Source organism: Parasteatoda tepidariorum, chromosome 9 (assembly GCF_043381705.1).
Source record: "Parasteatoda tepidariorum isolate YZ-2023 chromosome 9, CAS_Ptep_4.0, whole genome shotgun sequence".
In the NCBI taxonomy this organism is placed as follows: domain Eukaryota; kingdom Metazoa; phylum Arthropoda; class Arachnida; order Araneae; family Theridiidae; genus Parasteatoda; species Parasteatoda tepidariorum.
In genome coordinates, this window is record NC_092212.1 from 10,190,854 (window position 1) to 10,208,447 (window position 17,594).

The window sequence follows — 17,594 nt, forward strand, 5'->3', positions numbered from 1 at the left end:
TTTTGTTCTTTTTTCAATAACTTTTGAAATCAATTTTTTTTAAATTAACATTCGTTATTTTTTACCAATAATATATCAGTCTACACATCAAAAAATGAACTGTTTTAAAAATGTTTACTTAATGAATTGATGAATGTATAATGAGATAGAATTAAAATATTTTAGGAAAAAAATTGTTTATGATTATCCACTTCTAAATTATTTTATTTAAATTTTTTTAGAAGCAAATGCAAATAATCCTAAGCTTTTTTTTATTTCTTATTTTAATAACTTTTTTCATCTGCCAACAAACACAAAAATAAAATAAATTATTTTTTTAACTTTAAAATTTTGATTTCAATAAAGTGAAAAATAAATCTTAAGTTGTTTTTGGAAGCAGAAGCTATAGTAGAACAAAATTAAATAAATTGATAAGTGGCAAAAATAAATGCTTAAAAAAAGAGCCTGAACAGGTTTATCCTCAAAAAATAAAATAAAACAATCGAGGAATTAAAAAATGAGTGATCTAAAGGAGAAATCATAAAAATTTTAATTCAGTTTGATGCATGTTTCATTCACAGAAGTTTATCGAAAGAAAAACAATCTTATAAATTAAAATATAAAGTACTATAAAATAATCTTCATAATAAAATAATACAGAAGTTCCAGACAGTTAAAGCCTTTTTTTTTCTCATTATGTTTGATGGCATTGCACCAACCTTGACTTTATTCTCCTTTTGGAACACTATAAAGTAGTTCATTTGGTTTATTAAATGTTGATCAATTAAATGTTGATTTATTAAATGTTGAGTAACGTAGCACAATAAAATACTTGTGGTAAGTGCTTGGAGTTATTCATGAGAATTTTTATAAATCTTCTACTTATCAGCGGAGATAGAAAAAATATCCGTGTATTAAGGGGTGGAGTTAATTGAATGATTTTAAATATTAATTACAAAATAACTAGTAAACTCACAGAATTAAAATTGTTGTCTATCCTCATAAAATGGCACAAAGTTTTTCTTAAAATAAAAATATCACACAGGTTCCTCATTGCATCCAGTGGTAGATGCAAAAATTAGGAAATGTCCTCTGTCATGACAATCTAATGATGGCAGTTTTCTCACTAACAATGCACACATTACCATAAGAACATCCTCTTCATGCTACACTTCTAAAATAACTTACTAATCAGTACTGTTGCCTTTAATCCTTAATAACAGATTCAATATTTTTAATTCTACATTCTCGTTCTGCCAACATATTTAACAAAACTTCAACTTTCAATTTTAAAAAATTATTTTCTTCTTTAAGTTTGGTAATTTGTGTCTTTAAATCAGACTCTGTAATGGGCTGAAGAGTTTCAGAGAGCAGATCATTGTTCTGCTTCTCGTTCATTATCCAGGAACCATCATGAAAAATTAACTTAGTTTCACCTAAATTTAAACTTAGATCTTGGTCATCTAAGTTTAAACAGTTTTTATTATCAACACTTTTTCGTCCTTGTTGCTTAAAGAAAGACATATTAAACTAACGTCTTAGTTAACTTTAACGATGGAAATCTGGATAAGTGATCAGTTTTGAGAACTGTAAAGAATAAGGAAGTGTATCAAACAAATGTTCACAGAAAACACGAATTAACAACAAGCTAGAAACAATTTATTGGATTCATTTAAAAAGACGATGAGACAAAAAGAGCTTGAAAAAAAAAACGATGAAATATAGAATCAAACTATAAATTGATTTTTTCTTCAGAGCGAGTTTATAATTGTCATTAGATTATTGACAATTAACGCAAGATATATACTAAAATTTTATTTATTAATCGTTGAAATTAATTCGTTAAATCCAAACGCTAAATCTGAGACTTTTAGCTGCCTATTTCTGCGAGTTCTTCGTATCAAAAATTTTCAGAACAATTAAGTCCCAATAATAATAAAGATTCGGTTGACTTCTGAAGAAATGAAAATCTATTAGAAATTTGTGAGTACTCTAGTTTTTCAGACAGTGGTTAAGAATTTGAATGCAGGATTTTGAATCGCAGATGTGAAAGTATATATTTTCTTCGACGGTAGTTGAAATTGCGTCAACGCTTTTTGATAGGAGTCAAGCCAACCACATTCTTCTTCCATTGTAGTTTAGGTTAAGCACTTACTCACATCCAAAGAAATGTTTCCAAAGTTATTTTGCAGAATTCGGCGAAATTCTATTTTGAATTAAATCGTGTAATTTATTTATTGAGAAAAAAATGTTATAACTTTAGTTATTTAGTCTATTTTTAACAATTCCTTACAAACCATTAATTAGCACTTAATAACTAAATGGAGAAAAGTAATTTTTTTTATCTTCAACTGTTTAATTTTTTTATCTGTTTCTCTACATGCTTGTTGTATGTAAACTTTTGATAAATTTTTAGAACAAAAAAGTTGCTGCATTAACCTTGTTTTCTTTACTAAATTTGCTAATTATATAAATACTATTATCTTATGAAAGTATTTTTCCCATGCCACAGTTAGTTATAGACTTGAATTATTCAACTCATATTAAAGAATTTCAAGCAATAATAAAATATGTGTTGCATGCAGTATTATTTTTGGGGTTGGGGAACGCTGTTGTCCGAGATATTTGGTTTGCTGTAGTAAGAAAGACTTTAAATAGTTCAAAACAGTTTTTGTTCTTTTTCTTCTTTCTTTTTTTTTTTTTATTCATGAATTTTTTTTTTTTACGAAACAGAAATTTCTGCTTTTTTTATTGTACATATTTTGTAATCTGGTGAACAAGGTAGCTAATCTAAGAGCAATAATTACATTCAAATGATAAAAAAAGTATGGCTCATTAAATTCACTCAATTTTTATTTGCATAAAGACACAAATTTTAAAGCAAGTAACATAAGTTATTACAAATGTGAACTTCTCTTACTGTTAAACTCTAACAAAACAAATCTGTATCTTTTCTTGTGTATATGCTTACATGTATTTTCTACCTTCCAACTATCAAGACAATGTGTTTTGCAAATATAAAGGGCGTAGTACTTTTAAAGTGCTATTGAAGAATTGTGTACGCACTCAGTAATATTTAATAGACATTTACATAGTTTATTATATTATGTAATTATTTTATCAATAGCTTTTATGATAAATAAACTAAAGATGATGAATAAATAATGCAAATTGGTAGCATCGTCCCTTTTTTTTTTAAGAAAATAAATATTTGCATTTTTTTAAAATTAAAGCTGGCCAAGTTATTTGAATTAGTCGTTTTTTGGCCTAACAAGAATCAGTCAACTATACTTTATAAGAAGATGAGTTCCCCGAAATATTTTTTTCCAACTACAGCACTGTTCACATGGAGTAAATTTTAAAAATACAGTGAAATCATTTTAGTTTTAACCTAAAAAAGCTCAATACTTTTTATAAAAAAATATGTTTCTCGTGTTTTTTGAAAATAAAATTGTAATTCTGCAATGAGTAAAACATAGTTTTAACCTAAGAAAGCTCAACGCCTTTTTTACAAAAATATGTTTCTCATGTTTTTTTAAAGCAAAATTATAATTCTGCGATGAGTAAAACATTGTTTTTTTCAAGTCACTGCATAGACTTTCTATTTTTGTTTTTAAAATTATTTTACAAAAGAATAGTAAGTTTCTTCCTCAGTTGAAAATATTGCCTGAAAGATGTAGGGTTTTTCTGACCTAAATGGAAAAAACATTTTTCCAGAAGGAAAATATCAAATACCGAGGCAGATTTTTGTAAGCAGTTTGAAATTGCAATCTAGTTTAAATAGTAGTTTTAATTTCCAAACTATTTAATTGTATAATTTTTAAATTAATGAGAAAAAACCAATAATTAAAAAATATATATTTAGTGATTTTCTTAAGAAATTAAAATATCTAATTTTGAAATATGTGTAAATGAGTATAATAATAATCTAAATTTACAGTTGAATGACGAACTATTAAAATAACATATTCATATTTATTAATATTACTAAATAAAAAAAAAGCTTATACTAAATATATACGCTAATAAAAAGCAGTTATGAAAGCTATTTAAACTATTTATACAAGTTATTTAAAATAGATTTGAAAAACTTATAACTTTCTGGTACTATATCTATATTATATAAAACGCTAATACGTATGTATCAATAAAACCGATGATATTTCNTCGACAGGGTCTTTTCATTGACAGGATCATTTCGTAGACAGGGTCATTTCGTCGACAGGTCATTTCATCGACAGGGTAATTTCGTCTATAAGTCACTTAGTCGACAGAATCATTTCATCGACAAGTCATTTTGTCGACAGGGTCATTTTGTCGACAGGGTCATTTCATCGATATGATCGTTTCATCGACAGGGTCATTTCGTCGGCACACCATTTTATCGACACCACTAAATGCACAGGTTTAGAATTTTCTACAGTGAAAAGTTTTCGGAACTTCAGTGTTCAAAAAAGTATACAAAAGCTAAACATTAAGAATGTACCTAATGAGCGAGCATCGGATTGCGCAGCAATCCGAAATGAACTGCGAAAGCAGTTCCGGGGGTTGGCGAGCGCCAGCGAGCAGGGGGTGAAACCTCCTAGTTAAATTTTATTTGTTAAAATTCATGCTCTTCTTTCAATGCTTCTATACATTTGTTCAGGTCTTTTTTTTATAGTTTCCTCTATTTCATCCAATGTTTTTCAGTGTCCATTAAGAATTATAGTATTTAGCTTCCTTTTCTTCTCTTTTTTTAAAAATGGATGTAAAAAAAAGGACAACTGAAGCTTTATATGATAGTTTTTATTCAAAATGAAAACTTTTCAGGACTAAAAACTAGACATGGGAAAAAGTTTTTTTTGCACTAAATTTTGTGATTTCATTAAGTATTTTACCATGAATTAAAGTATTAAGTGAAGTTCCTAACAGGTAACGTAGTTTCTAACAGGTAGCATGAACAAATATTCAAATTTTTTTTTATATATAAACTGTATTTAATTTCTTTGTAGTGTTGGCTTGTCTTTTTATGTCCAAATTGATTGTTAAAATTAAAATTTTAAATAGAAAGTAATGGATGAATTTGTTTTTTTTAGGATTATTTTCGTATTGATATCTGTCAGAAAATAATAGCCAAGTTTTTGTTACTTTTGGACATTGGCCTGCAAGAACTTCAAAATCCTAGAAGAGGATCAACTCAAAGGATATAACTTATACCAACCCCAGGCAAATCTCAATAAATTGTTTTCAAAAAATAATAATAATAAATAAATAAATAATGTTTGGTAGTTTAAAATCTCTTTGTCAAAATATACCTGTATTATCCCTTATATGTTTGAAACATTTGTTTATATGTTTAAATTAAGCATTTTAATTTTAAATAATAATTCAATAATATTTTACTTGTTTAGTTATTATTCTAAAATTATTTTATAGTTATTACTGAATAATAATTTAATTTGTTAAAATCCATGTTTTTGTTTTAATGCTTTTACACATTTGTTTAGGACTTTTTATTTATTTATTTTTTTTTTTTAATTTCAGTTTCCTCTATTTCGTCCAGTTTCTTCCAATGCTTTTCAGTGTCCTTTAAGAAAAATGTAGTATTTTGCTTCCTTTTTCTTTCATCTTTTTTTTAAAAAAAACATTGATGGAAGAAATAAAACAGCTGATAGTTTTCATTGAAATGAAAACTTTTTCTGAGATAAAAAGGGAATAAGTCTGTTTAGTTTATTAGCAATTATATGATATATCATATTGTTATCCCTTAATTTATATAAAAGTGTGTTGCACTAAATTTTGCAATTTCATTAGGTATTTTACCATAAGTTAAAGTGTTTTTAAGTGTGGCTACCTGTTTTATTATTTTTCTAGCAAGTAGCACAAACAAATAAATATTCATTGAAAAGAAAAAGAGAAACAGTTTTTTTCTTTTCTAATTTTGCATTAAGTTTGCACATGGTACTGGCTTGACTTTTTATATCCATGTTGGTTGCTAAAATTGCAATTTTAAAAACAAAGTAATGGATAAATTTGTTATTGTGGGATAATTTCTATATTGGTATCCTCCACGAAATAATTGCCAAGTTTTTGCCACTTCTGGGCAGTGGCCTGTTAGAAACTAAATATCCTAGAAGAGCATCAACTCAATTTTCTATAAATTATATCCACCTCAGGCAAATTTCAATACATTAAAAAAAGAAAATTTTCGCAAGTTTGAAATCTTTTTATTGCTTTGGAGCGAGAACGAAACAAAATATCCCTATAGCCGATACAATCCTAATTCGTTATATAATACAATGTCCTAATACGTAATGCAATGTCCTAATATGTAATACAATGTCCTTATATGTTTCAAAGATTTACTTATGTGTTTATTTTAAGCATTTTAGCTTAACTAAATTAGCTTTTTTATTTTTGTGTAGTCATATTTGTATCAAATTAAATTATGGAACTTCCACAAAAAAGAAAGAGAAATGCTGTCATTAAGATAGAAAGTTTTGAAGATGAAGAGGATGCAACTAGTGAAGATGAAAAAGATGATGATTTTTTGCCTATGCCTAAGAAAAAGAAAACTGTTAAAGCTGTTGAAAAAGTACCTAAACCTGCTAAAATAAAGGTATTAATGTATTTTTATGTTTTACATGGTAAATTAATGAAACCATTATGTTTATTTAGATATTAAAATATAGTTCAGCATTATATTATTTGTGCACTTACTGCACAGCTTATATATGTACTTATTGTTGTTAAAATACCTATATTGATAAATAGTAATTCTAACAAACTTAAACAGACATTTTATTTTTCTCTTCTATGACTTAACGATCCTTCAAATTTAACTGTCTGAAAATTCTGCAAATATATGGCCTGCCTGTTTTATAACTTAATAAATTATTTTTATGTTATCAAATAAGGAAATTGGATTTAAAAAAAATTCATAAAATTGCTTGTGCAGAAAACACTAAAAAGTTTTAATGTATAAATATACCAACTTTTTTCCTTGTTTTACAAAATATGAAAGTATTTGTAGTTACCTTTTGGTAATTGAGAAAATGCTCATTATATTTAGGGAAAGGCAAACTGCTTATTTCTATATTAGAAACTTATGTTTGTATAAAAAAGTAAATGAAAATTATTCTAAATACCTTAAGAAAGTTACAAATATGTAAATTTGCATGATAATATTACATTAAGGCATATAATGTATGATAGAACTGAATAATATTCTATGATAGCTCTTATGTTTATAAAAAATATTTGAATTATGCTATCAAAATAATTCATAAGCACATTACGTAATATAACTTTTCTAAAAATAGAATTATGAATAATAAACAAATTTCTTTAAAGTATATTCAGTATTGTAAAATAAATATTTGTTTTTTAACCCCATAAAATTTGTATTTACCTGCGAAATGGATGGAGAGTAGCTCATTTTTTTTTTTTTTTTAACTGACCTTTTCAACTCTTAGGCATTAGGCCTTGAGTCTCAGGCTTTTGTGTCCAATCTCAGGACCTGAGGCTTTTTTCTTTTAAATATCTGATCAGAAACCCTGTGCACAGTTTGCATAAAACTTTCCTCTTCGAGTACCAAGTTTCTTGTTGGTAGTTTTTCTGTGGTTGTAAAAATGACTAAGCTAGTTTCTTAACATGTCTTAATCCGTTTTTTCATATGTGTGTCCAATAACTTAGTTTTGTGCTTTCAGTTGGCTTTGTGTTGGTTTATAATAACACAAAAGCAACATAAACACCATTAAACAATACAAAGACAGATTACCTTTTGACATAATGTGTTCTAAACAACTAATATACACATACATGTTAAATCATATTCCTATATGTGTTATCTGAAATTATATTTCAAATCAGTATTGCAGTGAAGAATAATTGAGTGAATTATTACTCCTTTTTGTAATATAAAATATACAATAAATCTAAAGTTGAAATTCACAAAATGATAAAATTTTTTTATAACTGAAATTCATTTTTTTTTTCAATTCATAGTAGTGCTCTTGAAAAATTCAAAGCTTGTTTAAATGAAAATTCAGAAAATACTTTTTTTTTAAATTTAAGCACCTTATTTAAGAAAAAATAACTATTATTAAAACTTAAATGTTCATTTGTATTAGCATAATTAAAATTAATTTATTCTAAGATTTTTTTTATTACAAAAGTTACTCATTTATTAAAATAAAAATTTTAATGTTATTTCTTGTACATTCATTATATTTGCTGTTTGTTATTAATTTTTTTATGTATTATTTTGTTTTAATCAAGAAATTAGTATGTTTACCTAATGACACAATTATATATGAATCATAATCAAGTTATTTTCTTTAAACATTTTAAATATTTTAATTTAATTATAAAAGATTATTTCAAAATATTTTAAATGTCAACCCAGTGGACTGGTTTTAATACTTGTCTTAAACAGAATGTTTTATCTATAGAAATTCTATGAAAAACTTGTTTTGATGCAATATTTTTATTTAAATTTGACTTGGTTGTACAAAATTAAAGAATTCAATTGCATTATTTTTATTGTTTTCTATCAATTATAATTGCTAAAAAATTCAGTAAACGATTTTTATTGGCAGAGAAATGCTTGTTTAAATTTATTTGAATTAAGTTGTAATTAAAAAATTACTTTATTTTTCATTTATGGCTCTTTTTCAATTGTAGTTGCGGATTGAAGAAAAGAAACTTTAAAGAACTTGTGTTGACGAAAAAAAAAATTTTTGCATTAGTTTGTCTCAGTTGTACAACGATTTAAAAATTAAATTCTATTTTTTTATTTTCATTTTCACACGAAAAAAAAAGTGATTGTAAAGGACGAAAAAAGTTTTTTCTTTTAATATTGTTTTGTAAGGATGCAAGACGATGGAAGAAGTACACCATCATAAAGAGCTCAGTATTTTAATTATACATTCACATTAAGCATTTAACAATAAAGGGTAATAACGTAACATTAACTAACATAATAAGAACTTTAAAGTTTTACTCAAATGAGTGGAAAAAGGGGAACCAGGATGGTTCTCAGAGCTCGTCTTGCGTCATCTCATATAAAGTCAGAATAGGACTATTGTTATTGTTTTTGCAGATAGAGGGGTAGCGCCATCTGGTGCTACGAATTAACTATCCGTTACAGTTTAACATAACAAAAACTTAAAATTTTTCTAAGCTTAAATAGTAATGATTTGAATGATAAATAGTTTCATCTCTTAAATTGCATGTTGAATAAAAAAAAATTAACATTTAAATCAAGAAAGCTTATTTACTTCACTTTTGTTATTACTTAGCATGCCTATTTATTTTTTCACATTGAAACAAAGTTGACTTTTTAAAATTTAGTATCACTTTCGTATATATGTGTAAAAATGTTTTCTATTTGCATTTAGAAAGAAAAGCCTGTGAAGATTAAAGTTGAAAAGCCTCCAAAAGTGAAAAAAGTGAGGGCTGCTCCAAAGGGAAAGAAAACTGTTGTGAAAAATGAATCTGGAGATACACTCAAAACTCAAAAAATATTAATAAAACATGAAGTAAGTGGCATGAAATAAAATATGAATTTCAAGTGTTTTTGGCAAAAAAATATTTATTGAATGTTTTTGACAAACCAAATATGATGTCCTGAAATGTAAAAAATATTTTTGAAAAAATTGTGTTCATTATTTTTTTTTAGATATTTAAAATAAAAAAATTTATTAAATAAACAAGTTGTCGATATAATTTACTTATCGAATTTTATTGTTACTACAAAATAAATTCTCTTGATAGCCTAGTGTTATAATTTTATATATTTTTTTATAATACTTATTTTTGACATAATCTGAATGTACCAAATTAGGCTTTCAAAAAGGGATGTGCTTCTTTTTTCTAAAGAGGGCCGTAGACAAAAGAATTTTGTTTTTAATGAATTCAATATTTAGATAAATTGAATGTAATTTAATTTTGCCTAAGTGTTATTAGAATAATATCAATTTGTCTTAAAATCAAAAGAAAAGTAATATCTTTGATTTTAAAGAGCATGCATTTTTGCACCGTTTGTTATAGAAAGTTTTTAGCTTTTTATGTGTACAAATTAATTTTATAATATTTAATGTACAGTGCATCAAAAAAATTAACCATCCTGAATAACTTTTGTTCTAATGATTGAATCTTCATGTTCTGGGACTCAATCTTAGTGGTTTGAAGGAGTGACCTCAAATATGCTAATTAACTAGTGCAGATGATATTTTAAGTTATGAAATCAGCCACAAAAATGTACTTTCTCTAAATAAACAATTATTTTGTGAAACTACTGTTTTTCCAAAAGTTAAATTGTGAAGGTACTGCTAAACAGTAGTAAATTAGCCCAGAACAGACCACTGATTATGTGTTTTTGAAATTGAAACAGACATGCTAAATATTATTTTTCAATTAATTCTAGTATGCCTCAATAAATTTTTCATGAAAAGTTATACTTGTGCCAGTTTTTAAAAGTTAGCAAGTATGCTAATATCAATTGGAAATTTTTTGTTACTCTTCAAATTGATTTAAACAACAATGTAACCATCAGACCATCTGTATTGGTAGCTGTGGGCTACACATTAAAAAATAGCCACAACTATTAAACTATGTAAAATTGATAAACTTTATATATACTTCAATGTAATAAAAATCTGTTTGACATGTATTTTAGCATGATAACTATTACTGAGTATGTCCATCAGGGATGAGATTCTTCCGCGGATTTGCGGATTTCCACTTTTTCTCAGATTTTTCCATTTTTCCCGCTAATTTCCGCTGAAATTTTTTTTGCACAAGTTAAAATATTTTATGAGGAATTTAATTTTCCGCAGAGCGAAATTATTGAAGTCCTCATTCCTCCCTCTGAAGTTTCTCTAAAAATCATTTCCTTCGGATAAAACTGATTGACCTTTATACAGGGATGAGATTTTTTTCGCCTTTGTCTCTCGAATTTCAGCCCTTTTATCAAAAACTCAAATTCTCTAAAAATTTCGTTTTTTTTTTATTATTATTATTTATTTATTTATAAATATCCCGTTTTCTTTTTTAAAAAAATTCAGTCGTTGAAGTCAAATAATTATATTTATTTACGATTTTCAAAGAAAAACAGAAAATTCAAACTACGTCCTAGCTGCTAACCCTTCCGCATGTTTACTTATATTAGCTATTTTCTCCGATTTCACTGACAGAAAATAAGATTTTCCGTATTTTTTATCCGTCAGCGGGATAGCTCGTATTTTCGTAATTTAGACGTCGCTGCTTCTTGTATTCTGGAGTGAAAGCAAACAAAAAAAGCGAAAAAAAATAGAGGTGAATTTGCGGTGAAAATATTTATTTGCTCATTCAATTAATCTTGTAAATTTTTATTTATTGTGTAAACAAAAAACAATTCAAACAAGCCTTTTAGAAATCCCAAGTCCAGACTCTGCAAATATCTCGATTTTTATTCACGCGATTTTAATATCAATCATCGATTTTCGTATTTACCTGATTTAAAAGTTGTGCATTGCAATTCTTATTTACGCTTTTTAAATATCGTACATTATGACTCGTATTTACGAGATTTAAAAATCTAATATCGTGTTTTGTATTTTTGCATTTTTAAAATCGCGATTTTATTATCAAACATCGATTTTCGTATTTACCTGATTTAAAAGTTGAACGTTGCGATTCTTATTCAGGCCATTTAAATATTGTACATTGCGATTCTTATTTACGAGATTTAAAAAACCAATATCGCGATTTGTATTTACGAGCTTTTAAAACCCTATGTAGCTACGCGAGCTTAAAATCCAATGTCGTGATTCGTTTTTGCGGTTGTAATATCGCGCGATTTTAAAATTATGCATCTTGATCTAAAAATTATGCATCATGGTTTGTATTTTCGCATTTTTTAAATTTGATGTAGTTTCATATTCACGTGATTTAAAAGCCTCAGATAGAGATTTATAATCACATGGTTTACAAGTTTAAAAATCGCACTTTTGTCAAATTTTTGTTTATATATATATTTATTCTTGGTTTTCCTCTTTTTTACTTTCTGTCTACTCTCATCCCTGATGTCCATGAAAGTCTTGAAAAGACCTAGAATTTTTTATTTATTTTTTTTAATTTGAGTGGGAACGATTATGTATGAGGAAATGAAATATTTATCTATAAAAATTTCTTCAAGTAAATTATCTATTTATTAGCAGATTAAAAATTCTTAAATGTTGATTTTTTTTATTTATTTATGTATTTTTTTTTTTAAAGATTGATGGAGATTTGAATGCTATTTCAAATGTAAACCAAGAGCCTTCTATGAGTAATGCAGACATTGAGAAATTGGTGGCCAAGTCTATTTCTGAAGTTGGTTTATATTTTAATTCCTATCTGTCTATGAACAATTTTTGTTTTGTTAGGAGTATGTTTTGATTCATTTAAATGTATTTTGATAGATTGAGTTTTATGTATTCATTTTTATATATTGATTTTTATGTATTTATTTTTATGTATTTACATTTATTTTTATGTTTATGGATTAGGGTTACAAACCTGTAGCACATATTAAGTAAATTAAAATTATGCATTTTTTGTAATTCAGTATATGTATTTTAAATACAGTATTTAACATAGATTCCGCTGTATAGTGTAGTGTTCAAACAGTTTTAAATATATAGCTAATTCCCTAACAATAGCTTTGTTTCAATTCCTGGAGAAATTCTAACTTTCTGGAACTTGCCTCTTTAGTATTAAAAATTATTTTGAAAGCATTTAAGAAAAAACAATGAAAATTTCATGACAAAATATACCTCATGCCATAGAGGGAACAACCTCTACCTTCACAACATATTAAGTAATTTTTTAGAAAGATCAAAAAATGTGTTAGTATAAAAGTGTTTCCATTATTTTAATTGTGCTAAATCTTTTTATTGTCAGATATTTAATATAAAATTATAAGATTTGTTGAAAATAATAAAAATATGTTTGGTTGTAAAAGTTGGGAAATTGATTATTATAATAGAGTTTTAAATTATTGTTCTTAAAACTTCTAAAGTTTAAAGCTGTTTTTTTGTTCTCAAACTTACCAGCTTAAAAATTCAAAACTGGTGTTCCATATTGTTTCTAATATCCAATTGCACCATTGTACATAACCATTGCACCATTGTACACTTTCGTGTACATAAACCTTTTTTCTCCCTTGATCTCATATTTTGTATCAAAAAGTGAGTTCTTGTACTTATTAAAAGAAAAATTATGTTTTTTTATGAAATATTGCTATGCATACCAAAAATGTAATCTGGAAGTTTCTGAAATTAAGGTGATAACCTGTGAAATTTAGAAGTAGATAAAATGTCTCTTTTTTTTTATTTTGTTTAGGCCAAGAGGACTTACCATCCTTGGGGAGATGAGGAAGTTGTTGCTCAAACTAGTGATGTGCCAATTGAAATCGCCAGAAATGTTATAAATTTACTGAATCAAGAATGCACCATTCCTTTTATAGTTAGATATCGAAAACAGTTAATAGGAGGTCTTTCTGCTGAGAAATTACGAGAAGTACAAGATTCATATGAAGAAGTAAAGTAAGCATCGGGCTTTTCTTTCGTGCATTTCGTTGGATTAAGGTCAAACATTTTTGACTGAAATACGATCATATTCTTGAATCATCTGGTTGAAAAATCAGTTTGAGGATGTAACTTGAAACTAATTAAATAAAATTAAAGTAAAATTTGGGTTTGAGAAAGTGCCAAAGCAGCATAAGCCATCAAATAAATTTTATATAAAATATTAGGGAATTATAATTAAATTGAATTAAAAAAGTAAATTGAAATAGAACATTACAACAGAACTATTTAAATTAATACAGATCTCCCATTTATATTCCTCAGTGAAACACTATGAATTGACAATCTTCAGTGACAGCATTCTGACTTAATATTCTTCAGTGGCAACACTATGTCTTAATATTATTTAGTGATAGCACTCTGACTTAGTATATTTTAGTGACAACACTAGGATTTGTTATTCTTCAGTGACAGCAATGACTTAATATTATTCAGTGACAATAACATGACTTAATATTGTTTGGTGACACAGTACTATGACTTAATATCATTCAGTGACAATTACATGATTTAATATTATTCAGTCACGCAGTGCTACAACTTAATATTCTTCAGTGACAATGCTAAGACTTGATATTCCCTAGTGACAGCAGTCTGAGCTGAAATTAACATAATTGTTTTAAATTTGTCCTCAAATATTCTGTTTCTTGCTTTAGTATTTATCTTCTTATCTTATATTTTTTTTCTAGGAACGAAAATTAATTTGTTTTACTTTATTGATTTATTTTTAAGGTTTAATTTTGCTATCGTTTTCTTTTTGAAATGGAGAAACTTGTTTTTAGACCTTATTCCCTTTTCTTTAGTTTTGTACTTGTTCCACTATAGTGACCCAATATCACATTATAAAATCACATGCGTCGATCCAAGAAGCTGACAAACAGGTGCAGCGGTGACTGGTAGACTGAGAATTTGCAAGGCGTGAGCCTTGAAAAGAAAAAGTGTAAAAATTGCAAATTGTTATTCAGTGACCAGATGTCACAACTATGTTGATTTATTTTATTTGTTCAATTTTTAATGAATAGTGTTTTTTTCCCGATTAAAATAAATTCTAGTCTTTTTGTTTCTTTTTAGGCATGTTCATAAAAAAGTAGAAAATATTTTGAAGACAGTTAAGCATGAAAAGTTTGATGAAAAGGTAGCAACTGCCTTCCTTTCTGCTAAAACTTTAGATGAAGTGGAGTTATTAGTAAGCATTATTTCTTTTTTTAATACTGATTCTTATGATTTTACTGATTCAATCTTGATTTTTATGTTAAATGTTTCAGTTATTAGTTTTTTTTCCATTCAAATCTAAGAGATCAAATGTTTTACTTTAAAATTCTTATTTCAATTTGTTCTTTATATAGTTATTTGCTTTATCTTTAATCATTGTAAGTGCTAGTTATGTGTGAATTTTTTATATTTTTGAAGGAAATTTTTTATAATTTTTAAAGTTGTTGGGTATGTACTATCTTATTCATTATTGTATGACATTATCATCATGTAAACTTTTAATTTATGAATTATTATATCATAAAATTTGTATTGCGTTGATTTTCCAAGCACTATTGGGATTTTTTTAATGTGTTGTATTTTAATTATTCACTATTTTAAGTGTGTAAAGGACTGCCTTAGATTACTTTATTTATTCAATTTTTTTTATAGTATGCACCATTTAAGCCTGGTAGCAAAAGAACTTTAGCTGAAAGATCAAAACAATTGGGACTTGAACCATTGGCATTACAGATAATTGATGGACGAATGCTAATTAACAAGATTGATTTCAATTCCTTAATTAAGCCACAAAAAGGTGATATTTGATTGCAGTTATCTCATAATAACAAAAAGCGATGTTTTGAACCATTCTTTTACAATTTATGCATTTGTAACATATTTGTTTAAATCTTGTTTTGAAAAAAAATTAATAAAATTTCATTAATTTTTTATTAAAGTTTTTAAAACCAAGGGTGTAATAAAACCAGAATGTGATGGTAAAGTAAAAATTTAAAATAGTAACACTGAAAATTTTTTTAATAAGGTAATGAAACTTCGTTATTAAGTGAATACTTGAAATGTTATTTAGCGATATGAATTAAAACTTCCTTGCAAGAAATGAGTGAAAATTAAACTTCGTTGTAGAGGTACCATTGATATTACGTCAGTTAATAATTTATAAAGCAAATTTTGCACTAATGCATTAACTTTTACCAGTAATATGCTAAGAAATATTTTTTCAAAGATTATGGATATAGTGAACTTATTGCTAGTTCCACATAGCAAAATTCATCTGTATAAAAGTGTCTTTTGGTCTCCCTCCCGCGATTAAAAATTTACGATATGATTAAAAAATTTCTTGCTAGAAGCTCACGGGAAGAAAACTTCGTTGTAGAGGTACCCTACATATTGCTTTAGTTAATAATTCATAAAGCAAATAATGTACTTTTTATTGCAATATGGAAAAAAATTATTTTTTCAAAGATTGTGGATATAGTGTACTTATTGCTAGTTCCACAGTCAGTTCACTATTGACCAATTGAACCTTATAAAAATGTCTTTGGGTCTCCTTCCCTCTAACCATGAAAACTTTTCATTTGTGTATGAAAATATTTCGCATCACAGCACTGATAGAAATTTTATTTTTAATATAAACTGACTGTATTTGAGCTTTTAAATTTTCACATTTCTTATTAATATTCATTTTAGTTCTGACTGCATGATAAATACGTCATTGTCTTTTTATAGGACTTGAGAACCAGAAGGACATCATAACTGGTATTCAGCATATTATTGCTGACATAATTTCAAAAGATCGTCGGGTATTAGATTTTATTGTAGAAATGTATGTATATACTTAAATATTGTGTTATATTATTAAAGTGATAGGGTCGTTTAAATTTGGTTTTATTGCTTGTCTTTTGTATTCAGTTCAAGTCTATGTAACTCAATGTATCAAGTTATTGTTGATGTAGCTGAAGTAAGAAAGTGCAGTAATTTACAAATTATAGTTGATTTTTCATCGAAACAGTAAATTTTTATGGTATGTTCAAATCATAAACACTTTGACAACTTTGTTCATTTAGTTTCATATAATATGACAGTAAAATTTGTAATAGTCCTAATGTAGTTTTATAAAAGTGAAACATGCTTCTGTCACTTTCTCTTACATTATATGTTAGCTCCTAAAAATTCTACTGGCTCCAAGAAATGGTGAGCTTTGATTTTACTGTTCTTAATAATCTTTTATAAAATTCATCATGTATGTTACTTGGAAAAAGTTGCTTTAATCTGTGGAAATTCAATANTATAATAATGTATAGTAAAAAATATGATTTTCAAAAAAATATTTTTCAAAAAAATACATTGCCGAATATTTGGCCAAACATTCAGTCAACCGAATATTCGGTAAAAGGGTGGGATACCAAATAGTGGCCAAATATTCGTTACATCTCTACTTTTTAGAATATATAACATTTTAAAGTCTTTCTTCTAAAACATAGGAAACTAAGATATGAATAATATATATATATACTAGCTGAATACCTGTTCTTCGTACGGGATGAATAAAAAAAAACAATTATATCAGTACTGAAGAACATTACAAAACTGAAAGGCATATAGTATTTCTTTAATAAGACTTAATAATTCTAACATTGCAAGATTGTTATGTATTGAACTGGGAGACCATCCATAAATTGCTCAAAAGTGGCTAAGTATCTTATCTATTTTAAACAATTTTTTTGCATTTTTAAATGATATTATAAAGGAAAACACTTGATTGAATAGTTTTTCCTATCATAAAATTGTATTGTTAAGAATCTGAAGTCATTAATTTTTTTACAACTCTTAAATACTTAAATCAAACTTGTGTTTTGTTGATTAATTCACAAAAATTCAAACTGATCTTTGATACAGTTTATTGAAAATGATTTAATTCCATTAATGAATTCTAATTTACAAAATGGTGAACTGCAGAGTACATGAAATTGTTTAAGAAATGATTATTTGCGTTTGAAAATGGTGAAACACTTTTAACTAAAAGTATTA

At 26.5% G+C, this 17,594-nt stretch overlaps 1 protein-coding gene across 2 annotated transcripts in view; it reads left to right on the forward strand.

The window, feature by feature from the left end:
- Window positions 1-1,891: 1,891 nt before the first annotated feature.
- The window catches only part of LOC107438368 (S1 RNA-binding domain-containing protein 1), a 41,207-nt gene continuing 25,504 nt past the window's right edge, over window positions 1,892-17,594 (forward strand). Inside the window, exons 1-9 of one of the 2 annotated variants that reach the window (XM_043051927.2) lie at window positions 1,892-1,962; window positions 5,055-5,184; window positions 6,384-6,577; window positions 9,360-9,500; window positions 12,220-12,315; window positions 13,327-13,529; window positions 14,643-14,757; window positions 15,216-15,360; window positions 16,293-16,389. In XM_043051927.2, coding sequence (XP_042907861.1) covers window positions 6,407-6,577; window positions 9,360-9,500; window positions 12,220-12,315; window positions 13,327-13,529; window positions 14,643-14,757; window positions 15,216-15,360; window positions 16,293-16,389 — 968 coding nt within the window. In that variant the 5' untranslated portion in view covers window positions 1,892-1,962; window positions 5,055-5,184; window positions 6,384-6,406. Of the gene's footprint in view, window positions 1,963-2,145; window positions 2,311-5,054; window positions 5,185-6,383; window positions 6,578-9,359; window positions 9,501-12,219; window positions 12,316-13,326; window positions 13,530-14,642; window positions 14,758-15,215; window positions 15,361-16,292; window positions 16,390-17,594 lie in introns of those variants that run through there. The other variant, XM_043051926.2, reaches the window with a different exon arrangement.